The sequence below is a fragment of the Muntiacus reevesi genome, chromosome 3, assembly GCF_963930625.1.
Source record: "Muntiacus reevesi chromosome 3, mMunRee1.1, whole genome shotgun sequence".
NCBI classification, from domain to species: Eukaryota; Metazoa; Chordata; class Mammalia; order Artiodactyla; family Cervidae; genus Muntiacus; species Muntiacus reevesi.
This window is the reverse complement of record NC_089251.1, coordinates 267715163-267737038: the sequence shown is the minus strand read 5'-3', so window position 1 is coordinate 267737038 and position 21876 is coordinate 267715163. Positions and strand designations below refer to the sequence as shown.

At 37.0% G+C, this 21876-nt stretch overlaps 1 protein-coding gene and 1 long non-coding RNA gene across 2 annotated transcripts in view; one reads left to right on the top strand and one right to left on the bottom strand.

The window, feature by feature from the left end:
- Nucleotides 1-2833, top strand: part of LOC136165509 (uncharacterized) — a 77168-nt gene extending 74335 nt beyond the window's left edge. The window contains exon 5 of the long non-coding RNA XR_010662533.1: nt 2714-2833. This is a non-coding gene — a long non-coding RNA (uncharacterized lncRNA). The remainder of the gene's footprint in view (nt 1-2713) is intronic.
- The window catches only part of TUBGCP5 (tubulin gamma complex component 5), a 54779-nt gene that overhangs the window by 16506 nt on the left and 16397 nt on the right, over nt 1-21876 (bottom strand). Inside the window, exons 4-12 of the mRNA XM_065932004.1 lie at nt 17381-17477; nt 16878-16957; nt 16357-16492; nt 12294-12408; nt 5339-5428; nt 4791-4884; nt 4066-4312; nt 2283-2485; nt 1418-1533 (exon numbers count right to left, since the gene is read on the bottom strand). Of these exons, the coding sequence (XP_065788076.1) occupies nt 1418-1533; nt 2283-2485; nt 4066-4312; nt 4791-4884; nt 5339-5428; nt 12294-12408; nt 16357-16492; nt 16878-16957; nt 17381-17477 (1178 nt within the window). The remainder of the gene's footprint in view (nt 1-1417; nt 1534-2282; nt 2486-4065; nt 4313-4790; nt 4885-5338; nt 5429-12293; nt 12409-16356; nt 16493-16877; nt 16958-17380; nt 17478-21876) is intronic.

Sequence of the window (21876 nt, the reverse complement as noted above, 5' to 3'; positions counted from 1 at the left end):
TCCTGATTTTACAGTAATCCTCGTGTGTAATAGAAGAACCAGGACATTATGAGAGATTGAAGATTCAGATAAAAGAATGGCCAGTTCATTTTATATAAGTACTGTGTATACAGGGCTACTTTTCTGTAGCTCTAAGAAAGCTATTTTCTCTGATGAGTTAAATGGATAGCCATTAATTAAAACACATAGCTCTACACAGTGCAGAACTTAAGGCTGAGATAAGAGAGTGCAAACAGTTCTACATTGCAGCTTCTATGATTCTGTTCAGAAAAATTGATTAAGTGAAGGGGAATCATCACAAGTGGATTTCATGATGATTAAGATTTTCCTTAATTGTTTTATTAAATAATATACTAAAAAGGTTAAAAAAAAGAATAGCTAACTAGGAGAAATAAATATATTAGAGGTATATTTGGTAATACTTTCACATCTTTTATCTCAGCATTAATTTATTCTCCTTGATTCCCACTAATGAAGCCATTTGACATCACCTAATTTACCACTTCATGGCAAATAGAAGGGGAAAAATTGAAAGCAGTGACAGGTTTTCTTTTTGTGGGCTCCAAAATCACTGTGGATGGTGACTGCAGTCATGAAATTAAAAGACGCTTGCTCCTTGGAAGAAAAGCTAGGGCAAAACTAGACAGTGTACTTAAAAGCAAAGACATCACTTTGCTGACAAAGGTCTTTCTAGTCAAAGCTACGGTTGTTCCAGTAGTCATGTCCAGATGTGAATGAGTGTTGGACCATAAAGAAGGCTGAGTGCCGAAGAATTGATGCTTTCGAACTGTGGTGCTGGAAAACTCTTGGGATCCCCCTGAACTGCAAGGAGATCAGACCAATAATCTTACAGGAAACCAACCCTAAATTTTCATGGGAAGGACTGATGCTGAAGCTGAAGCTCCAATACTCTGGTCACCTGATATGAAGAGCCAACTTATTGGAAAAGACCCTGATGCTGGGAAACATTGAAGGCAAAAGAAGAGGACGGCAGAGGATGAGATGGTAAGCTAGCATTACCGACTCAAGGGACATGAATTTGAGCCAAGTCTCGGAGATAGTGAAGGACAGGAAAGCCTGGCGTTCTGTAGTCTATGGGGCAAAGTCACGACTTAGTGACTGAACAATTCATTTCAAAGGACTCAACGAGCCTTTCACCATACCAGCCATCCATACACATACTATAATTCAAAAAATGCAGTTTGCTAATATGGAAAGCTGTGAGTTGACATAAAACTTGGAAAAAAATTTTCTGGCGGCTGGTACCTGATGTCTTCTATTTATATAAAAATGCAAGAGAACTTGCTTATGGTGACAATACAGCTCTATTATTGGAACTGTGCCCGCCCCCCCCATATCATCTGAAGCTAATGGAAATGTTGGGGAGAAGAGACAATGTCTGGTGGATCTCCCTCACCTCTGGATGATGAACTCCCTGGCAGAGTCGCAGAGGTGCCCATGCACGATCCACTCATCCACAGTCTGCAGGTAGGGCCGCACGGTCTCCACCCAGAGGGAGAACAGCAATGAGACCTGGGGAGATGCACATCCATTCTCAGAACTCCCTCGTCCTTGGATAAGATGAGGCTCAAGTATTTCTGAAGCACCTTTTAAGAAGTGATTCTTGTTTGGGTTTTTTTTTTGCCACACTGGCCACATGGGATCTTAGTTCCCCAACTGGGGATCAAACCATGTCCCCTGCAGTGGAAGCACAGAGTCTTAACCACTGGATCACCAGGGAAATCCATCTATGTTTTTTGAAACAAAGTAAGAAATTAAAAATCCAAAATACATGCTATAAAATCCTCATGAAAAACCTCACCTAAATATGAGAAATCATACTGTCCATAACAGTATGATTCATAGAAACAGAGAGGAGGATGAGAGTGTTGGTTACCAGGAGCTAGGGAAGAGGAGAAAAGGGGATAGGTACACTCTCATCCTCCTCTCTGTTTCTATGAATTTGGCTACTCTAGATACATTATATAATAAATCTGTATTTGTATTTAACAAAGGGTATGGTGAATATCTATATCGAAGTCATCTAGGTATTTTTCTCATCTTGCTTTTATGTTTTGCTCTATTTTTGCCACATTCATCTGGTGAGCTTGGCAATTACAGCTGAAAAGCTAGTTTTATGCAGCCTCAAATTTAGAAGCTAATTTAAAAACTCACAACTGTCTGACACACCATTTTTACAAAGATCTACAACAGGCTATCCACCACTCCTATGCAGAGCAGAGTGAGTCACACACAGTGGACTAGACAAGGGTCCCACCTACAGTTTGCTCAGAGGCTTCGCCAACATTGTCGTATTCAAGAATGGCTTTGTACAGGGTGTTGAGCAGATGAGATGCTCGGACAACATTTCGAGTGTCAGGTGGAACTTCTGCTACTCCAGTACTAAACACTTTGTGCAGAACTTTGAGTTGAGCCAGTCGAGGTGACAACTTGTCCACCACTATTGCAAGAGTTATTGTAGTATCTGCAAATATCAAGAAATCAAACTCCTTAGCAAGGAAAAATATCTGCATTTGAAATGTGATATAAATGCTAAGCCATTTATGGAAGCACATGGAACACTGGAGTTTTTTTTTTTTAATTACTTTTGGCTGCACTGGGTCTTTGTTGCTGAATGCAACCTTTGTCTAGTTGCGCTAAACAGGGACTACTCTAGTTGTGGCTTCTCACTGGGTGTCTCCTCTTGTTGCAGAGCAACAGCTCTAGCAAGCACGAGCTTAGCTGCCCCATAGCATGTGGGATCTTCTCAGACCAGGGACTGAACCTGTGTACACTGCACTGACAAGGAGACTCTTAACTACTGGACCATGAGGTGAGTCCAGGATGGTGGGTTTTAATCTCATGTTACAAGGAACTAATTTCCCTAAGAAAGAACTCCCTAAAAGAAGGAAAAGACAACCTCACAAAAAAAAGACTGCAAAATAAAACTATACTGGGCAAATAAAACAGACTACAGTGGGCTACTGTTTCAGTGAGGGGAGGCAGAAAAGGGTGATTAATAAGGGCAGCAAGAGTGAGTTCCCTGGTCAGGAACAGCTCTGAATCCTAAATATGGAGGTGGTAATACAAATCTACACATGTGGTAAAATGCCAAACAACTACTAGAGAAAGACTGACAGACCTCCTTGAAAAACAAGCACCTGCAAAACTGGTGAAACCCATCTCAGGCCTGCAGACCAGTTATGGTATTGTATCAATGTCAATTTCCTAGTTTTGATTACTATATTTTAAGTGTCAACATGAAGGATGCTGGGTGAAGTGAACATGGGACCCCGATGCACTATTTTTTACAATAGTTGCATACAAAGTTAACGGAGAAAAATCTGCACTGGGCTACCATTTTCACCTAACACACTGGTGAAGATCCAAAAGTTTGAAAACACTGCTGACAAGACTGAACAAATGCATACTCATATATATTGCCAGTAAGGGTGTAAAGTTATTTATCTATACATATGCTATCACATACCTTCTGACTTAGCAATTTCACTCTTAGAATTTGTGCTATAGGTAACTTGCTGTACATGTGTACAATCACTAATATGAAGTGGTTATCACTGAAGCTGGCAACAGGAAAAGATCAGACACAGCCCAAATGTCTGTGAAAAGGGTACTGGTCTATGATACATCCATACAACAAAATGCTCAGTTGGTGAAAAAAAAAAACAACAACAACAGAATGAGGAGGCTCTTTAATTAAATACTTGTATGATTTAATTCTCAAAATTTAAATTAGAAAACAATTTGAAAACAGTAGTGACAAGACTGTGGATATGAATATGTATTGCTTTCATATGTCTAAACTATACCTGGAAGGGTGCTCAAGAAATGGATCAGTTGGTTGCCTCTGGATTGGGGAACCAGTGCAGGAGGAAAAATTTTTGCTGTAAATCTTTCTATACTATTTGGATTTTTAGAGATATGAATAACTTAAAAATACAAATTTAAAATAATTTAAAAAAAAAGTGTATTCAGGACAATTACTTATTTGCCAAGCAAATTTCAAATCTTATATCAATTATTAAAGGAAGAATATTTAAATACCATTATTGATGATGCACTTCTCAATTTCTGCAAGTTCCTCTTTGAAATTAATGAAGTATTTGTATAAGGCCCACATGAAAGCCTGGTATGTTCTAAAAGGCGCTTCTGTTGACTTCTTAGGAACAGAACCATTTCCAGGTAACATGCTTTCAGAACTGTGCCCCATGACTTCATCAATGAATTCCTGGAGTCGAAACACAACCTGGCCATATGCCGCGATCTGTTCCAGCACTGACTGTAAACAGCTCTACAACAGAAGCAAACCACAGACTTGCAGTCCGACTCCGCGAGGGTTCCAGTGAGAGCTTCCCTCCCCGAAAGGTGTTCCCTTCTGACTGCCTGAGACAGTGTGCGCATCAACAGACACAGCGACACAGTGGATATCTAGCTTAACATTCAGAGGAAACAGCAGAGGATTAAATTTTATATGATATACAACTGTGGCTTACACTGTTCCAAAACACATACAAAAAAGGTATACGTACTACAGGCAAAAAATTACAGCAGACAGCTATCCCAACACGAAATGACAGAAAACACAAAACTAAACATAAACACCACAGACAATATTAAAGAATTCTCCAAGCACTCTAAAGACACAAACTTAATTTTGCCTTCTGAAACTTAAGTATATTTAGTAGTTAATTTCAATATTGCAAAATGTTATAAAATTACATTACTGTGGTTTATATAAATCTTAATTACAACAAGCACAAATAACTTACATGTGTCAAATGAGTTACTATAATATTGTTCCTCACAGTTACTTTTCCATCAATCAACTGAAATATAAAGAGCTTTTTTACCCCTGAAAGTAACCTGAAATGAAATAAAAAGATGAATATAAGTCTAAAAAATATTCACTACAGTAATGTCTAGGGAATTTAAGTAAAGATTCTGAAGAGAAAGGTGAGGGAGGGCAAAGAGGTAAGATAATTAGAAAATAAAAGACATCAATCTTTTTATCTGATTATTTTAAGACTCAACATATTCTAATTTCATCTTTAAAAAAGTCCAAAACAGTGTTGTTAAAGCATTTCCCCACATAGGTGATGGTCAAAACACATCTTCCCACTTTTGAGAACCAGAACCTGGAAATCTCAGCAGGTAACAGCACTAGATTAGGTGAATAAGGACCTGTTTTGGGTTCAAATCCAAAGGCCTATTTTTAATATGCATGTGAAATACCCTCAAACACCTTTCTTTAAAAAACCAAAACTCTGCTTCTCATTAATAAAGTCTTTAGATTATGAATTAGGTTAATGGATCTTACCATAGGGTTTCCCGAATAACCTGTGTTTCAGTAACAAAAACTCTGTCATCTGGAACATATAACGGGTCACTGCTGTACAAATGTTGGTCCCTATTAGATAACAAACATCAAATGCCAATGAAAAGATGTCTCATGAAGTAAAGTTAGAAGTCTCAAAGAATATAAGTAATTTACTAGCAATTTAACAAGTACTCAATAAGCTAATAAATATAACACATGCTTTAAATTTCCTCCCATATTGATTTTCACAAGTCAACTGAAATACTCTCAGAGAAGCACTTTCAGAGTATTTCTGTTGTTTATTGCTGACTTAAGCAAATATTTGAAATTATGTATTGTTGTTCTGGGAAAATTTGTTAACTATTTTTACAGTAAGTGCATGAAAACAGAAATCAAATAAATGGCCTAATGTATATCAATCCATCCACTTTGAAAATAAACAAATCAAAGACAGACTATAGTTAAATAATAACTTCATTATGAAATTAAATAAAATAATTAATTAATTAAAAGCTAAATTGATCAATTTAATTGAAATTGACAAAAATTTCAAGAAAATTTGAGATCTGTTTTCCCCTCTAACTCGGCTGCCTTGGGACTAAACCCTTCTCTGCTGCAACCTTGGTGTTTCAGAATCTGGCTTGCTGCTCATTAGGCAAAGAGACCTAGACAGTAGAGGAAATGACCGCAGGGTGAGTGGCAAGTGTAAAGTGTTATAAAGAATAAGTGACTGAGGAGAGTGGCCAAGACGGCAGAGTAGGAACTTAAGCTTATAATATCCTCTCCTAAGCACACCAAAATGACACCTTACTGCAGAAAGAAAACCTGATGAAAAACACTGGAACATACCAGAAAATATTAAAGAAGGAACCACAAAACAGGTAGGAGAGGTAGACTTGCAATATGATCAAACCCATTTAGCCCCTAGGTAGGTGACCCACAAACTGGAGAATTATTACAGAGGTTCTCCCACACGTGAGCCTTTGCTGGATGCCTGGCACCAGAAAGAGGAGGACATTTAGCTTCAAAGGCTAGTGGGGCATGACTGCAGATCTCCGTAGCCTTGAGGGAAATAGAGACTTCATTCTTAAAGACACATACAAAATCTCAAGCAGACCAAGATTGAGGACAAAAGCAGCAATATGATAGGAACCTGGGCCAGACCTTGCTGGTCTTGGAGGGTCTCCTGGGGAGGTGGGAGATGGTTGGTGGCTCACACTGGGGACAGACACTGGTGGTGGATATATCAGGGAATGTTCACCTGCATAAGCTCTCGTGGAGGCTGACATTTTGGCACAAGGACCTGGCCCTAGCCAACAGTCTATAGACTCCAAGGAGTGCAGGGACACCTCAAGCAAAGTAACAAACTGGGCAGGGATACAGTCTCACCCACCAGGAGACAGGCTACCCAAAGACTTCTACTTCCTGAGCCCATACCACTTCTATACATGCCCTAAGATACGACCCTGCCAACAAGAGGACAAGACCCAGTTCAACCCACCAGGGGGCAGGCACCAGCCTCTCCTGCAGGAAGCTTGCATAAGCCTCTAGACCAGCCTTACCCACCAGGGGACAAACATCACAAGCAAGAAAATCACAGTCCTGCAGCCTGTAGACTGAGTCCACAAATGCAAGCCAGACAATACCCTGGGACCAGCTAGCCCCTGGCCCTTGTATGCTAAGAGGGGAGTGCACTGTTGGGGCACATAGGACATTTCTTAGAGAGGGCCACTTCTACAAGGTTGAAAAATGTAACTAACCTACCATGTTCATAAAAATATAAATAGCGATTTAAACAAAATGAGGTGATAGAGGGACTATGTTTCAGATGAAGGAATAAGATAAAACCCCATAACAGTAAGTGACATAGAGATAGAGAATTCATCCAAGAAAGAGTTAAAAGTAACGATTGTAAAGATGATCAAAGGATGTGAAAGGAGAATGGACGTACAGAGAAAGAAATTAGAAGTTTTTAGGAAAAAAGTGAGAAAATATAAGGAACAACCAAACAGAATTGAGAAATACAGTAACTGAAAATTACACTAGAAGGAATGAACAGTAGACCAAATGAGGCAGAAAAACAGATAAGTGAGCTGGAAGACAGAGCAGTGGAAATCACTGCTGCTGGACAGAAAAAAGAATAAAATGATAGGAGATCAGTTTTTAAGAGACCTTTGGGCCAACACCAAGTGTGCTAACATTTACAGGATAGAGGCACCGAAAAGAGATGAGAGTAAAGGGCTTGAAAAAAAAATTTGAAGAGGTAATAGCTGAAAACTTTCCTACTTGGGAAAGGAAATAGTCACCCAAGTCCAAGAAGCACAGAGTTTCATATGGGATTAACTCACAGAGGAACACACCAAGACATACTGTAATCAAAACGACAAAAACTAATAGAGTAAGAAAAGGAACAACGGAAAAGCAACAATAACATACAGGGAACTCCTATAATGCTATCAGCTTATTTTTCAGCAGAAAATCTGCAAGGCAGAAGGGAAGAGAATACAAATGCACGGTATCTAAAATGCATTTGAAATGAACAGATCAGCAATTTAAAACAAGCATGTATGTATACCGACTGCTATATAAAAACCTCATAGTAACTGCAAAACAAAAATCTATAATAGGCATACACAAAACAAGGAAAAAGATATCCACATATAACATTAAAGATAGTCATCAAATCATAAGAGAACAAAAGAAAGTGTGGGGGGCGGGGGAGACCTGCAGAAACAAATCCAAAACAGTTAATAAACTGGCAATAGAAACATACATATTGATAATTACCTTAAATGTAAGCAGACTAAATGCTCCAGCCAAAATACACAGTCTGGATGAACAGGTACAAAAACAGGACCTATATACATTCTGTCTACAAGAGACACACTTCAGATACAGAGACACATACTAAAAGTGATGGGATGCAAAAATGTATTCCATGAAAACGGAAATCAACAGAAAGCTCATGTAGCAATACTTATATGAAACAAAACAGACTTTAAAATAAAGAGTTACAAGAGACAAAGAAGGACATTACACAACGACCAAAAGATCTATCCAATAAGATATAATGACTGCGTAAACATATATGTAGCCAACATAAAGGTACCTGAATGCACAACTAAAATGTTAACAAATCTAAAAGGAGAATTGACAGTAACCCAATAATAATGGAAGACATTAATACCCACTTATATTAATGGACAGAGCATCATGACAGAAAATAAATAGGGAAACATAGGCCTTAAGTTACACATTACAGTAGATCACCTTACTGATATTTATAGAACATTCCATTTTAAAGCAGTAGAACACACATTCTTTTCAACTGCACATGGAACATTCTCCAGGACAGATCATATGCTGGGCCACAAAGCAAGATTCGGTAAATTAAACAGAAATCATATCAAGCATCTTTTTCAACCATAATGCTACGACACTAGCGATCAACTATGAGGAAAAAAATAAAAAGCTGCAAAAAAAAAAAAAGTGGGTCATGGGTCACCGATGAAATCAATGAGGAAATTAAAAAATACCTGGAGACAAATGAAAACACAAACATATTAATCCAAAGTCTATTTACTGGACATATCAGTTCGAAGACAAATGTTTACAGTGATGCAAACCTAACTCAGGAAGAAAGAAAAATCTCCAACAATCTAACCTTGCACCTAAAGGAACTAGAAAAAGATGAGCAAATAAAGCACAAAATTAGTAGAAGTAAAGAAACCATAAAGTAAATATTAACAGATCTAAAAGAAAATATTGACAGTAACACAGTAATGATGGGAGACTTTAAATAAATGAAATAGAGACAAAGAAATAAAGAAGACTAATGAAACTAAGAGCTGGTTCCTTGAAAATAAAACACATTTGACAAACCTCTATTTAATCAGACTCAATGGGGGAAACACACACACACACAAAACCAAAACAAAACAGAGAGAAAGCCCAAATCAATAAAGTCAGAAAGGAAAAGGGAGAAGTTAAAACTGACACCACAGACATATGAAGGGTAACGAGACAATACTATGAGCAACTACATGCCAACAAAATGAACAACCCAGCAGGAATGGACAAGTTCCTGGGAATGTACAATCTCCCAAGACTGAATCACTAAGAAATAGAAAGCATGAACAAAGAAACATCCAGTAGTTAAGTTGGATCAGTACTCAGAAAAAGTCCCAAAAACAAAAGACCAGGACTAGATGGCTTCACAGGGGCATTCTACCAAACATTTAGTTTCCTTCTGAAACTATGCCAACAAAATTGCAGAGGAAGCAACACTCTGACCTCACTCTATGAAGCCACCATCACCCTGATATGACAAACATATCCCACAAAAAAAGAAAATTACAGGCCATCACGTGATGAACACAGATTATTAATACAAAAGTCCTCAACAAAATATTAGCAAACTGACTTGAACAATACATTTAAAGGATCAAATATCATGATTAAGTAGTATTTATTCCAGGGATCCAAGAGATTTCTCAGTATCTGCAGATCAGTCAATGTGATACACCACATTATTGAAAAATAAAGACCATATGATCATCTCAATAGATGAAGAAAAATCTTTGATAAAATTCAACATCAAAATATGATAAAGCCTCTTCAGAAAGTGGGCATAAAAGGAACACACCTTAATATAATAAAAGTCATATTATGAACAAACTCACAGTTAACATTATACTCAAAGGTGAAAAATTAAAAGCATTCCTCTAGGATCAGGAAAAAGACAAGGATGTTCACTCTTGCCACTTTTATTCAACATAGTTTTGGAAGTCCTAGCTATGGCATTCAGAGAAGAAAAAAATAAAAGGAATCAAAGTTGGAAAAGAAGTAAAACTGTCACTGTTTGCAGACGACATGATGCAATACATAGAAAATCCAAAGATGCCACCAGAAAACTACTAGAGCTTATCAATAAATTCAGTAAAGTTGCTGAATACAAAATTAATATACAGAAATATGTTCCATTTCTATACACTAGCAACAAAATGTCAGAAAGAGAAAGCAAGGCAACAATCCCATTTACCACTGCATCAAAAAACTAAAATATTTAGGAATAAACCCAGTTAAGAAGGCAAAAGATCTGTACTCTGAAACTGTAAAGATGTTGATGAAAGAAATTTAAAACAACTCAAACAGCTGGAAAGATATACAGTGTTCTTGAATTGGAAGAATCAATATTGTTGAAATGACCACAGTACCCAAGGCAATCTACAGGTTCTATGTAATGCCTATCAAATCACCTATGGCACTTTTCACAGAACAAAAGTCTTAAAATTTGTATGGAAACACAAAAGACCCAAAATGGCCAAAACAATCTTGAGAGAGAAAAATGGAACTGGAGGGCTTCAGACTATACCACAAAGGTACAGTAATCAAAACAGTATGGTACTAACATAAAAATGTACATACAGGTCAATGAAACCACACACTTATGGTCAATTAATCTACAACAAAGGCGATAAGAATAAACAATGCAGAAAAACAGTCTCTTCAATAAGTGGTGCTTGGAAAACTGGATAGCTGATGTAAAAGAGTGAAATTAGAACATTCTCTAACACCATATACACAAATAAAATGGATTAAAAACCTAAGTATAAGATATGACATCATAAACTCATAGAAGACAACATATTGAAATATTCTAAGACAAAAATTCCAGTAATATTTTGTTGTATCTGTCTCCTAGCGTAATGAAAATAAAAACAAACACCAACAAATGATACATAATTAAATTTAAAACCTTTTGCACAGCAAAGGAAACCATAAACAAAACAAAAAGGTAACTGAGCAACTGGGAAGAAACATTTGCAAACAAAGCAACTGATTAGGGATTGATTTCCAAAGTCTATAATCAGCTCCTATACCTTAGTATTAAAAAACAAACCAACCATCAAAAAACGGGCAGAAAACCTAAACACACATTTCTCCAAAGAAAATACACAGATGGGTAACAGACATATGAAAAGACGCCCAATACTGCTAATTATTAGAGAAATGCAAAACAAAACTACAATGAGGCATCAGATCATACCACTTAGAATGGCGATCATTAAAAAGTCTACAAATAACAAACACTGGAAAGGATGCTGAGAAAAAGGAACTCTCTTCCACCGGTGGTGGGAATACAAACTGCTGCAGCCACTAAAGAGAACCGTATAGAGGTTTCTTATAAATTAACAACAGAGTTACCACATAATCCTGTATTCCACTCCTAGGCATATATCCATAGAAAACTCTAATTTGAAAAGATACATGTACTCAAATGTTCATAGCAGTACTATTTACAGTAGTACAAGACATGGAATAGTCCAAGACATGGAATCAACCTACAGATCCATTGACAAATGAATGGATAGAAGTGGTACACATACACACTAACTGGAATATTATTCAACCATAAAGACCACCATCTGCAGCAGCGTGGACAGAGCCAGAGGCCATCATACTAAGCGAAGGAAGCAAGAAGGCCAAACGCAAATATCATATGATATCACTTATATGTGGAATCTAAAAAAAAAAAGATGCAAATGAACTTATTTACAGAACAGAAATGTACTCATAAGCATAGAAAACAAACTTATAGTAACCAAAGGGGATAACAGGGGTGCGGGTGGAGATAAATCAGGAATTTGGGGTTAACATATATACTGCTATATATAAAACAGGTAAACGAGGACCTACTGCATAGGACGGTGAACTACATTCAACATCTTGTAATAACTCAGTGGAAAAGACTCTGGAAAAAATACACACACATACACATGTAATGTATGCATGCATAACTGTACACCTGAAGCTAACACAACACTGCAAATTAAGTGCACCTCAATTTTTAAAACGTTTAAGGAGCTACTCGATTTAAATCACAACTCAAAATCAAGTATTAAAACATCAGAGTTTCTTCTATCAACACATGAAATAAAAACTAGCTTCTTACCAGACAGTAGCTAGATTGGAATGCAAATGTAAACTATGAGGAAATCTTGAGGACCTGACTGTCCAGTACTGATGGACTACATGCTGTTCCAACCAGCTTCGGGCATCTGGCTCATCTAGTGGAAAGAAATTTATAACATTTAAGTTATAAGAGTTAAGAAAAGAATACTTGATCAACTATGATATGATAGCTAGACTTAGGATTCCATTCAAATATTCAATTGGAAAAAGCTCTTTAAAATAACAGCTATCTGACAACATCTATATATATATATATAAAATCAGTTAAAACTATAAAGAGACATATATACAAAATTTAATTAATGTCATTGCTACAAATTAAAAAAGTTACTCAATCTTAAAATAATCCCATGAATAAAAAAACACAGACAGTATATTTGAATAGTTTAATAACCATGAAAGACATTGAAATGGTAACTAAAGATGGTTTCCAAGAACCTCCAAAGCCTTAGGACTAGTAGTAAGCTTTGAAGGATTAGCCATCTTATACAGATTGTTGAAGAAAACAGAAAAAGGGAAAGCTACCTAACATTATGAGGCTAATATAACCTTGCTTCTAAAACCAAATGAAGACATAATATGAAAAAGTAATTCATCAAAGAATAAAGATTAAAAATTTCCAGTTAAAAAAAGCTAATAACCCAATCCCACGATGTAGTCAAAAGAAGTTTAGCTCAGGAATACAATTACGCCAATTCACTATCGAAAAAAATCTACCAGTAAAGTAGTAGAGCAAAATAGATGAATTATAGAATTACCTCACAGATAAAGAATAGCATTTGATACAGTTTAATATTTATTTATGATTAAAGATTCCCAGAAAAACAGGAATAAAAGTCTTAATTTTGCAAAGGCCACATATCCAGAACCTACACCAAAACCATCACATTTAACTAAGGAGTTTCATGGGCAACCTTCTTGGGATAAAAACCATTCCAGGAAATCCACACCCATTGCTACTGCTACCTCTGCAGATTAGAGGGCTGGCCAGAAAAGAGACATGGTTAACATTTCATTAATAAGATATAAGAACTGGTAGTGGATAAAACTGTCGATATTTGCAAAGAATATTGATCATGTATTCAAAAAACCCAATATTTTGGGAATTAACAACATATAATTGATACAAGAGTTCAGCAAGAATGCTGGGAAAAAAAACAATTTACAAAAACCAAGTGTCCCCCTACATCAGCAATAAATAAAACAAAAAATGACACTATTAACCATAACAACTATTAACACACATAGAAATCAACAAATACTCAAGATCTTGACAAAGAAAATTACTAAAATATAGTAAGACGTAAAAGAATTAGAATAAATATACATATTTCCACAGAGAAGATGTCAAATCTCCCCAAGCTAAATCTATAAATTCAATGCAATCCCAATAAAAATTCCAGGTAGATTTTTTTTTCCAGCTGGATTTTTAAAAAGGAACTTACCAAACTGCTCCCAAAATGTCTACAGAAGAGTGAAAACCTACAAATAGCTACACCAATTTTGAAAAAGAGTAAAGGAGGTGAAGGGAAAACTTGCCTTCTGTGGGTTGAAACACATTACACAGACATATAAACAGTCTGTGCTTCCACAACTCACACTCAGGCAGAGAACTGAATATTCAGAAATAAGTGTATCAATATACAATAATTTTAGAACCACAAAGCAATGTGGAAAGAATTGATTGTTCACTAAACACTGCTGGGAAATTTGCTCCTGACATTGGAGAAAAATAAGCTGTTCTTCACTTCATATATAAGAGAAGATCTGGTGGTCACTGAAGAGCTACACAAAAGCTATAAAAGAGCAAAGAGAAGGAAAATACAGGGGAATGTTTTCATAAAGAAAAATACCAAGGTCCAAATTCATATCATGAAAAATTTACAGATTTAAGTACAATAAAATACTTTTAAAAATCAGATTCTGTTTGAAGGATACCATGAAAATGTTAACAGGAGACCAAGGAATGTATAAAACCTTGGAATTACTATCTACATATACCAAGAACTCCGACTGGTAGGGATGGGCAGGAAGGACCTGAAACTCCAAAGAAAAGCCAGGAAAGGACATCAGTGGACACATCATATAAGGGGCAAGCCTGAGGGAGCCAAGGGATCCGAAGAACTTATCCTGAGTAGTCAAACACAGATGAAAATAGCAAACCAAATCAAAGTGGGTGCTCTCATCAAGTAGGGATGAGACTGTGGGCCATGTCCACAAAATGGGCATGGCACCAGGGAGACGGGGAGAAGGCAGCTCAGGCCTATCAACAAGAGCAGCAATAACACAAGCGTGGTGTTGCAAACTGCAGCATCCTATGTAGCCATTAGAGCAACAGAAAACATGTTCATAGAGCAACATGGACGGATTAAAACAGTTAAATAGAAAGAGCCAAAAGAACAGAGGTTACACACAGCATATTATCAGCATGTAATTTTAAAATAAAATACAACCAATTGACACAATGTCTTTTACAAGACCTCAATGTGCTTGAGAACAGATATCAAATACATTAGAAGAGTCTGTCACTGGGCTGGCAGAGAAAGTGGAGTGAGAATCAGAAAGAGCAGATGAGCAGAAATAAGCTAAACCAAAAGGCCCTGCACAGGCTGCTGTTCATGACATTGAGCTGATTAATCCACATTCTGCCCTAAAGGTCCAACTTAATAATGAAAAAGAAAGGGAAGAGAAAAGAAACCAGAAAATTGTTAGCACGCTATATCAGTTTTAACTACTTTATGTGCATTTGGCAAGGTTCAGGCACAATGACCAGGGCCAGGTCAGAAAGCCCAGCTTCTGGAGTCAGTTTCATAGCTGTGCACATGATAAAACCATTGTAACCATATCTTTGCTTTTTATCTGTAGAATGAGAAGTAGGGTTAGACGTTCTAATCTCTAAGGTTGTTTCTCGCTCTTTCTAGATTCTACCAAATCATACTTTTTCACTAAAAACAGAAAAAGCATTAAAATTTAAAATTAAATTGTGCAAGATATTTTTCTTTTATTTAATCACTAACTTTAGAACCTTTTGATGAAGGTGAAAAGAGAGTGAAAAAGCTGGCTTAAAACTCAACGTTCAAAAAACTAGGATCATGGCGTCTGTCCCCATCACTTCATGGCAAATAGGTGGGGAAACAATGGAAACAGTGACAGACTTTATTTTCTTAGGTTCCAAAACCACTGCTGGAGGGTGACTGCAGCCATGAAATTAAAAGATGCTTGCTCCTTGGAGGAAAAGCTATGACCAACCTAGACAGCATATTAAAAAGCAGAGACATCATCTGTCTAGTTAAAACTATGGTTTTTCCAATAGTCATGTATGGATGTGAGAGTTGGACCATAAAGAAGGCTGAGAGCTGAAGAACTGATGCTTTCAAACTATAGTCCTAGAGAAGACTCTTGAAAGACCCTTGGACTGCAAGGTGATCAGACCAGTCAATCACAAAGAAAATCAATCCTGAAAATTCATCAGAAGGATTGATGCTGAAGCTGAAGCTCCAATATTCTGGCCACCAGATGCAAAGAGCCAACTCATTGGAAAAGACCCCGATGTTGGGAAAGATTGTAGGCAGGAGAAGAAGCGGATGATAGAGAATGAGATGGCTGGATGGCATCACTGACTCAATGGATATGAGTTTGAGCAAACTGTTTGAGACAGTGAAGGACAGGGAAGCCTGGTATGCTACAGTCCATGGAGTCACAAAGAGTTGGACATGACTGAGCAACTGAATAACAACTTTAGCAAAGCCAATCTTTCTTCAACATAAATATAAACAAACCACTTAAGACTAACAAAGTTCTCAGACCTATTAAAAAAGACCAAAATTGCACTGTAAATGCCTCTTCAACATTAATTCTATAGAGTTATAATACTTATAATGCATTACAGGCATTACAGAAGATCTGCCAATGGTTTAAAAAGGCTTTATTAGGAAGGCAGAGCTTACCAATGTTATAAATCACATGGGACTGATTCTCAAAGCTTGCCTTTCCTCTTAGAGAATTCTATTGGAGAGATGCCAGCATTCAAGAATACACAGTACCTTTCCAGATGACTCGAGGCCCCAGTTTTCTGTTTTGATCTTGTTCTTCTAACGGTGTCCTGTCCACCTGAATCCCAGAGTCCTCTCTGCTTAAGGACTGTTGATCATTTTCATCTTCACTTTCTTCAGACCAATTCTGATTAAAAGAAGGAAATATACCTTAACCTTAGAGCACCTAACAAATGGACCTATTTAGATTAAAAGATTATGAAAATTTCAGAAGAAAAGGAAAACTATATCAAATGAAACTTTCTACATGTTGAAAGTCACTATTACAGGATGAAATTATTTCTGGTGGCAAAAATCCCTAGATTTATAGCTCCTTAAGGGATATATATATTAATTCTGATCAACTTTCTAGTACCAGTATTTTGGTGCAAAATCTTAACAAAAATTCCATAATAAACTAATTTAGTGAAGAGTGTTCCTATTGTAGATAAGTTACTACAGGGCAGAAGGACCCATAAAAATAGTCTAAAAAACCTGGGGTGTATTTACATAGCAAAATGACTGCCACTCACCGGTGTGTGTACATCTGGGCCAAGGTCAACTTCTTCACCTTCCATCAAGTATTTTCCCCAGTCAAAATCATCCTTCTTTTCTAAAATATAACAGAAGAATCTCATCAGTTTTATCGGGAATATATGGGAAATATCAGAAATATATGGGAAACATCAGAAATATATGGGAAAGAAACCCCAAATTATAGTAAAAAGTTTAGCAAAACTCAAAATAAAACACACTTGAGAAATGAAAGTTCAAAAATACTGAAACACTCAATAAATTGACATTCTAATATATTTAAAATTTTAATTTTTTATCTTCAGTTCCGATTTTTCTCTTTACATAATGGAAAGTAGTTTAACTTAAAAGTCATAATTTATATTTTATATGAAAATTTACAATTACAATTGCATTTCAAGACAATAGAAATATTTCATACATTTATTTACAACTTTTTATAAACTCTCAACGTCTAGTAATTGTATCATAAAACCAATTTCTCTCTTATTTGGTAACATACCCATTTCTTTATCTCTTGGTGTTTCCACATAATTGCTGTTCGAAGGAGAATCAGACAGAGACAGAAGAAGTGATAGTATGGAATAATGTACATCTGTCTTTAAAACAAGAAATGAAAAATATGAATCACTGAGGTTGGTAAGAGCTTTCTAAACTAGTTTGAGTAAACAAAACTTCACCCCGGGACTTCCCTGGACATCCAGTAGTTAAGACTTGGAACTTCCACTGCCAGGGGAACGGGTTTGATCCCTGGCTGCGGAACTAAGATCCTGTATGCCAATTTGGTGCAGGCCCCTCCCTCAAAAAAAAAAAAAAAACCAGATTACCTCACAATAATTATGTCCCCAATTTTTTTTGTGTGCTTCAAGAAAACAATCATACCTAAATAAATTTCAATCTCTAAACTTGCTTTTATAGTTCAAACATGTACAGATAGAGGGACCTGTGCAATAATGCACTACCTGAATCATAATGAGGAACTGTCAGAAAAACCTAAACTGAAGGACAAGTTACCAAATAATTAGCCTGCTCTCTTCAATAATGTCAAGGTCAGAAAAAAATGGTGGGAATGTTCTGGATCAAAGGATACCAACTGGTGAACCTGAACAAAAAGTACACAGACGTTCTTCTTACTATTCTTCAACTTCTATGCTTTTTCAAAACTGAAATTGCATTTATAAAAATCACATTTAAAAAGGTGTCAAAGTTAAAAACACTCCAAATAAGCAAACTATGCATGGAAACTATGCACTCTGAACTATGCATGGAAAGGAGAGAGGAGATGAATTAAATTCAAGGAATGGAAGGGAAGTTTCAGGTGACCTCTCATTATTATATAATGTGTGGTACTTCATGTACACCTTCATAGGGTTTATCATAATTATAACTAAGTAGCTATTCAATAACTACTTACAACCCAATGACGCTGGGGACACAGAATATACCTGGAAAACTTTCCTAGGTATAAGGCAATGTATGGCCAGTAAGATTGCAAGAGTTGCCTTTTTTTAGATAATTTCTCTGCTTGGAAATGCCTTAACTTCCTTTAACCAAAAAAAGAAAAACAAAAATGAAACTTTAATTCCATAGAGAAAAGTGGTCTAAAATGTAAATACTTGAAGAAAATAACTCCCAATATATAAATCTATTATTTTGTGGTAATCACTTACATCAGATTGCTTATTCTGAAAGGGCTCTGTACACCTAAAACTATAGTTTCATGTATTAGTGATAACATACTGATGGGATTAAGGAAAAAAGACTGCTGCTAACAGTTAGGACTCTGGAAGTTAACATTTAGATGATATAGGAGACTGTCTAAGATGGTGCATTGGGAAGCTCATCTCCTATAGTCACACCAAAACTGCAACTATTTACAGAGCAACTAATAGTGAGAATGATGGCCCAGTGGTAAAGAATCTGCCTACCAAAACAGGAGAGACAGGTTCAATCCCTGGGTCAGGATGATCCCCTGCAGAAGAAAATGGCAACCCACTCCAGTGTTCTTGCCTGGGAGATTCCGTGGACAGAAGAGACTGATGGGCTACAGTCCGTGGGGTTGCAAAAGAGTCAGACATGATTTAGCAATTAACAACAACGATTGGTGAGAATACCCCTGCAGGCTAGCAGAAACATCTTCCACAACTAAAGAAACAAAGGAGGAATCACAGTGAGATGGGTAAGAGGTGGGGACATGGTATAGTCAAGAACCATGCACCCAGTTAAAATTATCCTCCGACAGATGGGAGTTCTCCCCAAGGAGTGAGGGGTCTGAGCCACACATCTGGCTCTGCAGCCTTGGAGCTCTGCACTGGGAAGATGAGCCTCTAGAACTTTTGGCTGTGAAGGCCAGTAAAGCTTATATTTAAGTGACCCAGAAGGCTATGGGAAATAGACTTCACTCTTAAAGGGTGAACACACAAATCTCACATGCTCTAGGACCCAGGGCATAAGCAGCAATTTGAAAGGAGCCTCAGTCAAACCCATCTGCTGATCTTGGAGAGCACCCTGAGGACACAGATGCTGGTGGCAGCCATCTTGGAGAGCTGCAAGGACATGAGTGCGAGCAAGCACCACCTTGGAGTATTTCTCCAGCCTATTAGCACAAGGGGTTTACCTGCCCAACAGCCAATCAGCAGCAATCCTAGGACCCCCAGGCGGGCTGCCAGCCATGTGGAGACCAAGGCCCAACTAGCAGTGTGTTCAGGACCAGACTCACCCAGGAGTGGACCAGCACAGGGCCTTCCTGGGTCCTGAAGCCAGCTGTGCCAGGCGCCAGCACTGCCCCCCAGCAACTGGCAGACCTAGATGGGGCCAGCTCGTGCAGCCAACCGTGCTAAGGATCAGCCCTATGTACTACTGTGCCTACAACAGCCAGCCTACAATGGAAGGGTCCATGTACCCCATGGAGGGGATACTCATAGAGCAAACAGCTCTGCTGACCAGAAGGCAGTGCTCTGCCGGGGACCCAAAGACATCTCTTACATAAGGCCACTTCTACAAAATTGGGAAACATTAGCATTTTACCTAGTGAACAGAAATAAAAACAGAGGATGAGGGAAAATGAGGTGACAGAAAAATATGTTCCAAATGATGGAACAAGATGCCCCAAAAAAAAAAAAAAAAGAAAAAAAAGAAGCAAAGCAGAGATAAGCAATCTACCTGGTAGAGTTTCCCAAACTTGAGAGAAGAAAGAATGAACACAATGAGAAGCATAACAAAAAGTTAGAAAACACAAAGAAAAACCAAACACAGGTGATGAATATAATAATTAAAATTAAAAATACACTAGAAGTAATTCACAGTAGATGAGATGATATAGAGGAATGAATGGATCAATGAAGTATAAGATGGAGTACTGGAAATCGTGCAAGCTGAACAGAAAAAAAAATTTAAACAAGGATAGTTCAAGAGAGTTCTGAGACAATGTCAAGAATACTAACATTTATATTATGGCGGGAGTGAGGGGTGGGGGGGGATAGGGGTGATGGTTCCTGAAGAAGAAAGAGAAATGGGCAGAGAACTTATCTGAAGGGATAATAGCTGAAAAATTCTTTAACATGAGAAAGGAAACAGACATCTAGCTCAGAAACACAGAGTTCTAAACAAGATCAACCCAAAGAGATCCACCCCAAGATACACTGTAAATAAAATACAAAAAATTAAAGCTAAAGAGAGAATCTTAGAGTCAGTAAAGGAAAAGCAATGTTACTTTTGAAGAAATCCCCTTAAGGCTATCAGTTGGCTTTTTGTGGAAACTTTCCAGCCCAGAATGGAGTAGCATGATACATTTAAAGTGATGGAATAAAAAAAAAACCCCTACAACCAAGAATACTCTACCCAGCAAGGCTACATTCAGATTTAAAGGAGAGATCAAATTTTACAAATAAGCAAAAGCTTAAAGTGTTCAGCAGCACTGAACCAGCTTTTCAAGGATTGTTAAAGGGACTTCTTTAAAAGGAAAAGGCCACAACTAGAGATAGAAAATTACAAAAGGAAAAGTCTCACTGGTAAAGATGAATATACATTAAAGGTAGTAAATCAGCCACTTATATAGTTAGTAGGAAGGTTAAAAGATAAAAATAATAAAATGGTTTATATCTACAATAAGTAATTAGTATTAATCATTCAGCTGTGTCCAAATCCTTGTGACCCCATGGAATGTAGCTCTTCAGGCTCCTCTGATAAATGATCTACATCCACAATAAGTAATTAAAGGATATACAAAACAAAGATAGAAAATATTAAAACATCAAAAACAAATGTTGGGGGTGATACAGGGTTGTGAGGTGTGTTCAAACTTAAGAGATCAGCAACTTAAAATAATCATGAATATATAAAGCCTGCTATATAAAAATCTCATGGTTATCACACACCAAAACCCTATAATACACACATACACACACAGATAGAAATCCAAATATTAACACTAAAGATAGTCATCAAATCACAAGAAAAGAGAACAAAAGAAGAAATAAATGACAACCAAAAATAAATCCCAGAACAATTAACAAAATGGCAATGAGAACACACCTATCACTTATTTATTTGTTGTGCTGTGCAGCTTGCTGTATCTTAGTTCTCTGACTAGGGACTGAACCCATGCTCTGGGCAGTGAAAGCAAAACCACTCTCCAACAGGGAATTCCCTCAATAATGACTTTAAATATAAACAAACAGACTACAAAGGCTCCAATCTAATGACAAAGTATGGCTGAATGGATACAAAAACAATACCCATATAGATGCTGCTCATAAGAATCTCACTTCAGATCTAAAGATGAAACATGCAGATGGAAAGTGAGGAAATGGAAAGAGGATTTCCATGCAAATGGCAATTAAAGCTGTGGTAGTAATACTTAAACAAGACAAAAGAGACCTTAAAACAAAGATTGCAAAAGGAAACAAGGACATTACATAATGATCAAAGGATTAATCCAAGAAGATACAACATCTGTAAATACACAAGAACCCAACTTAGGAGGACCTAAATACAGAA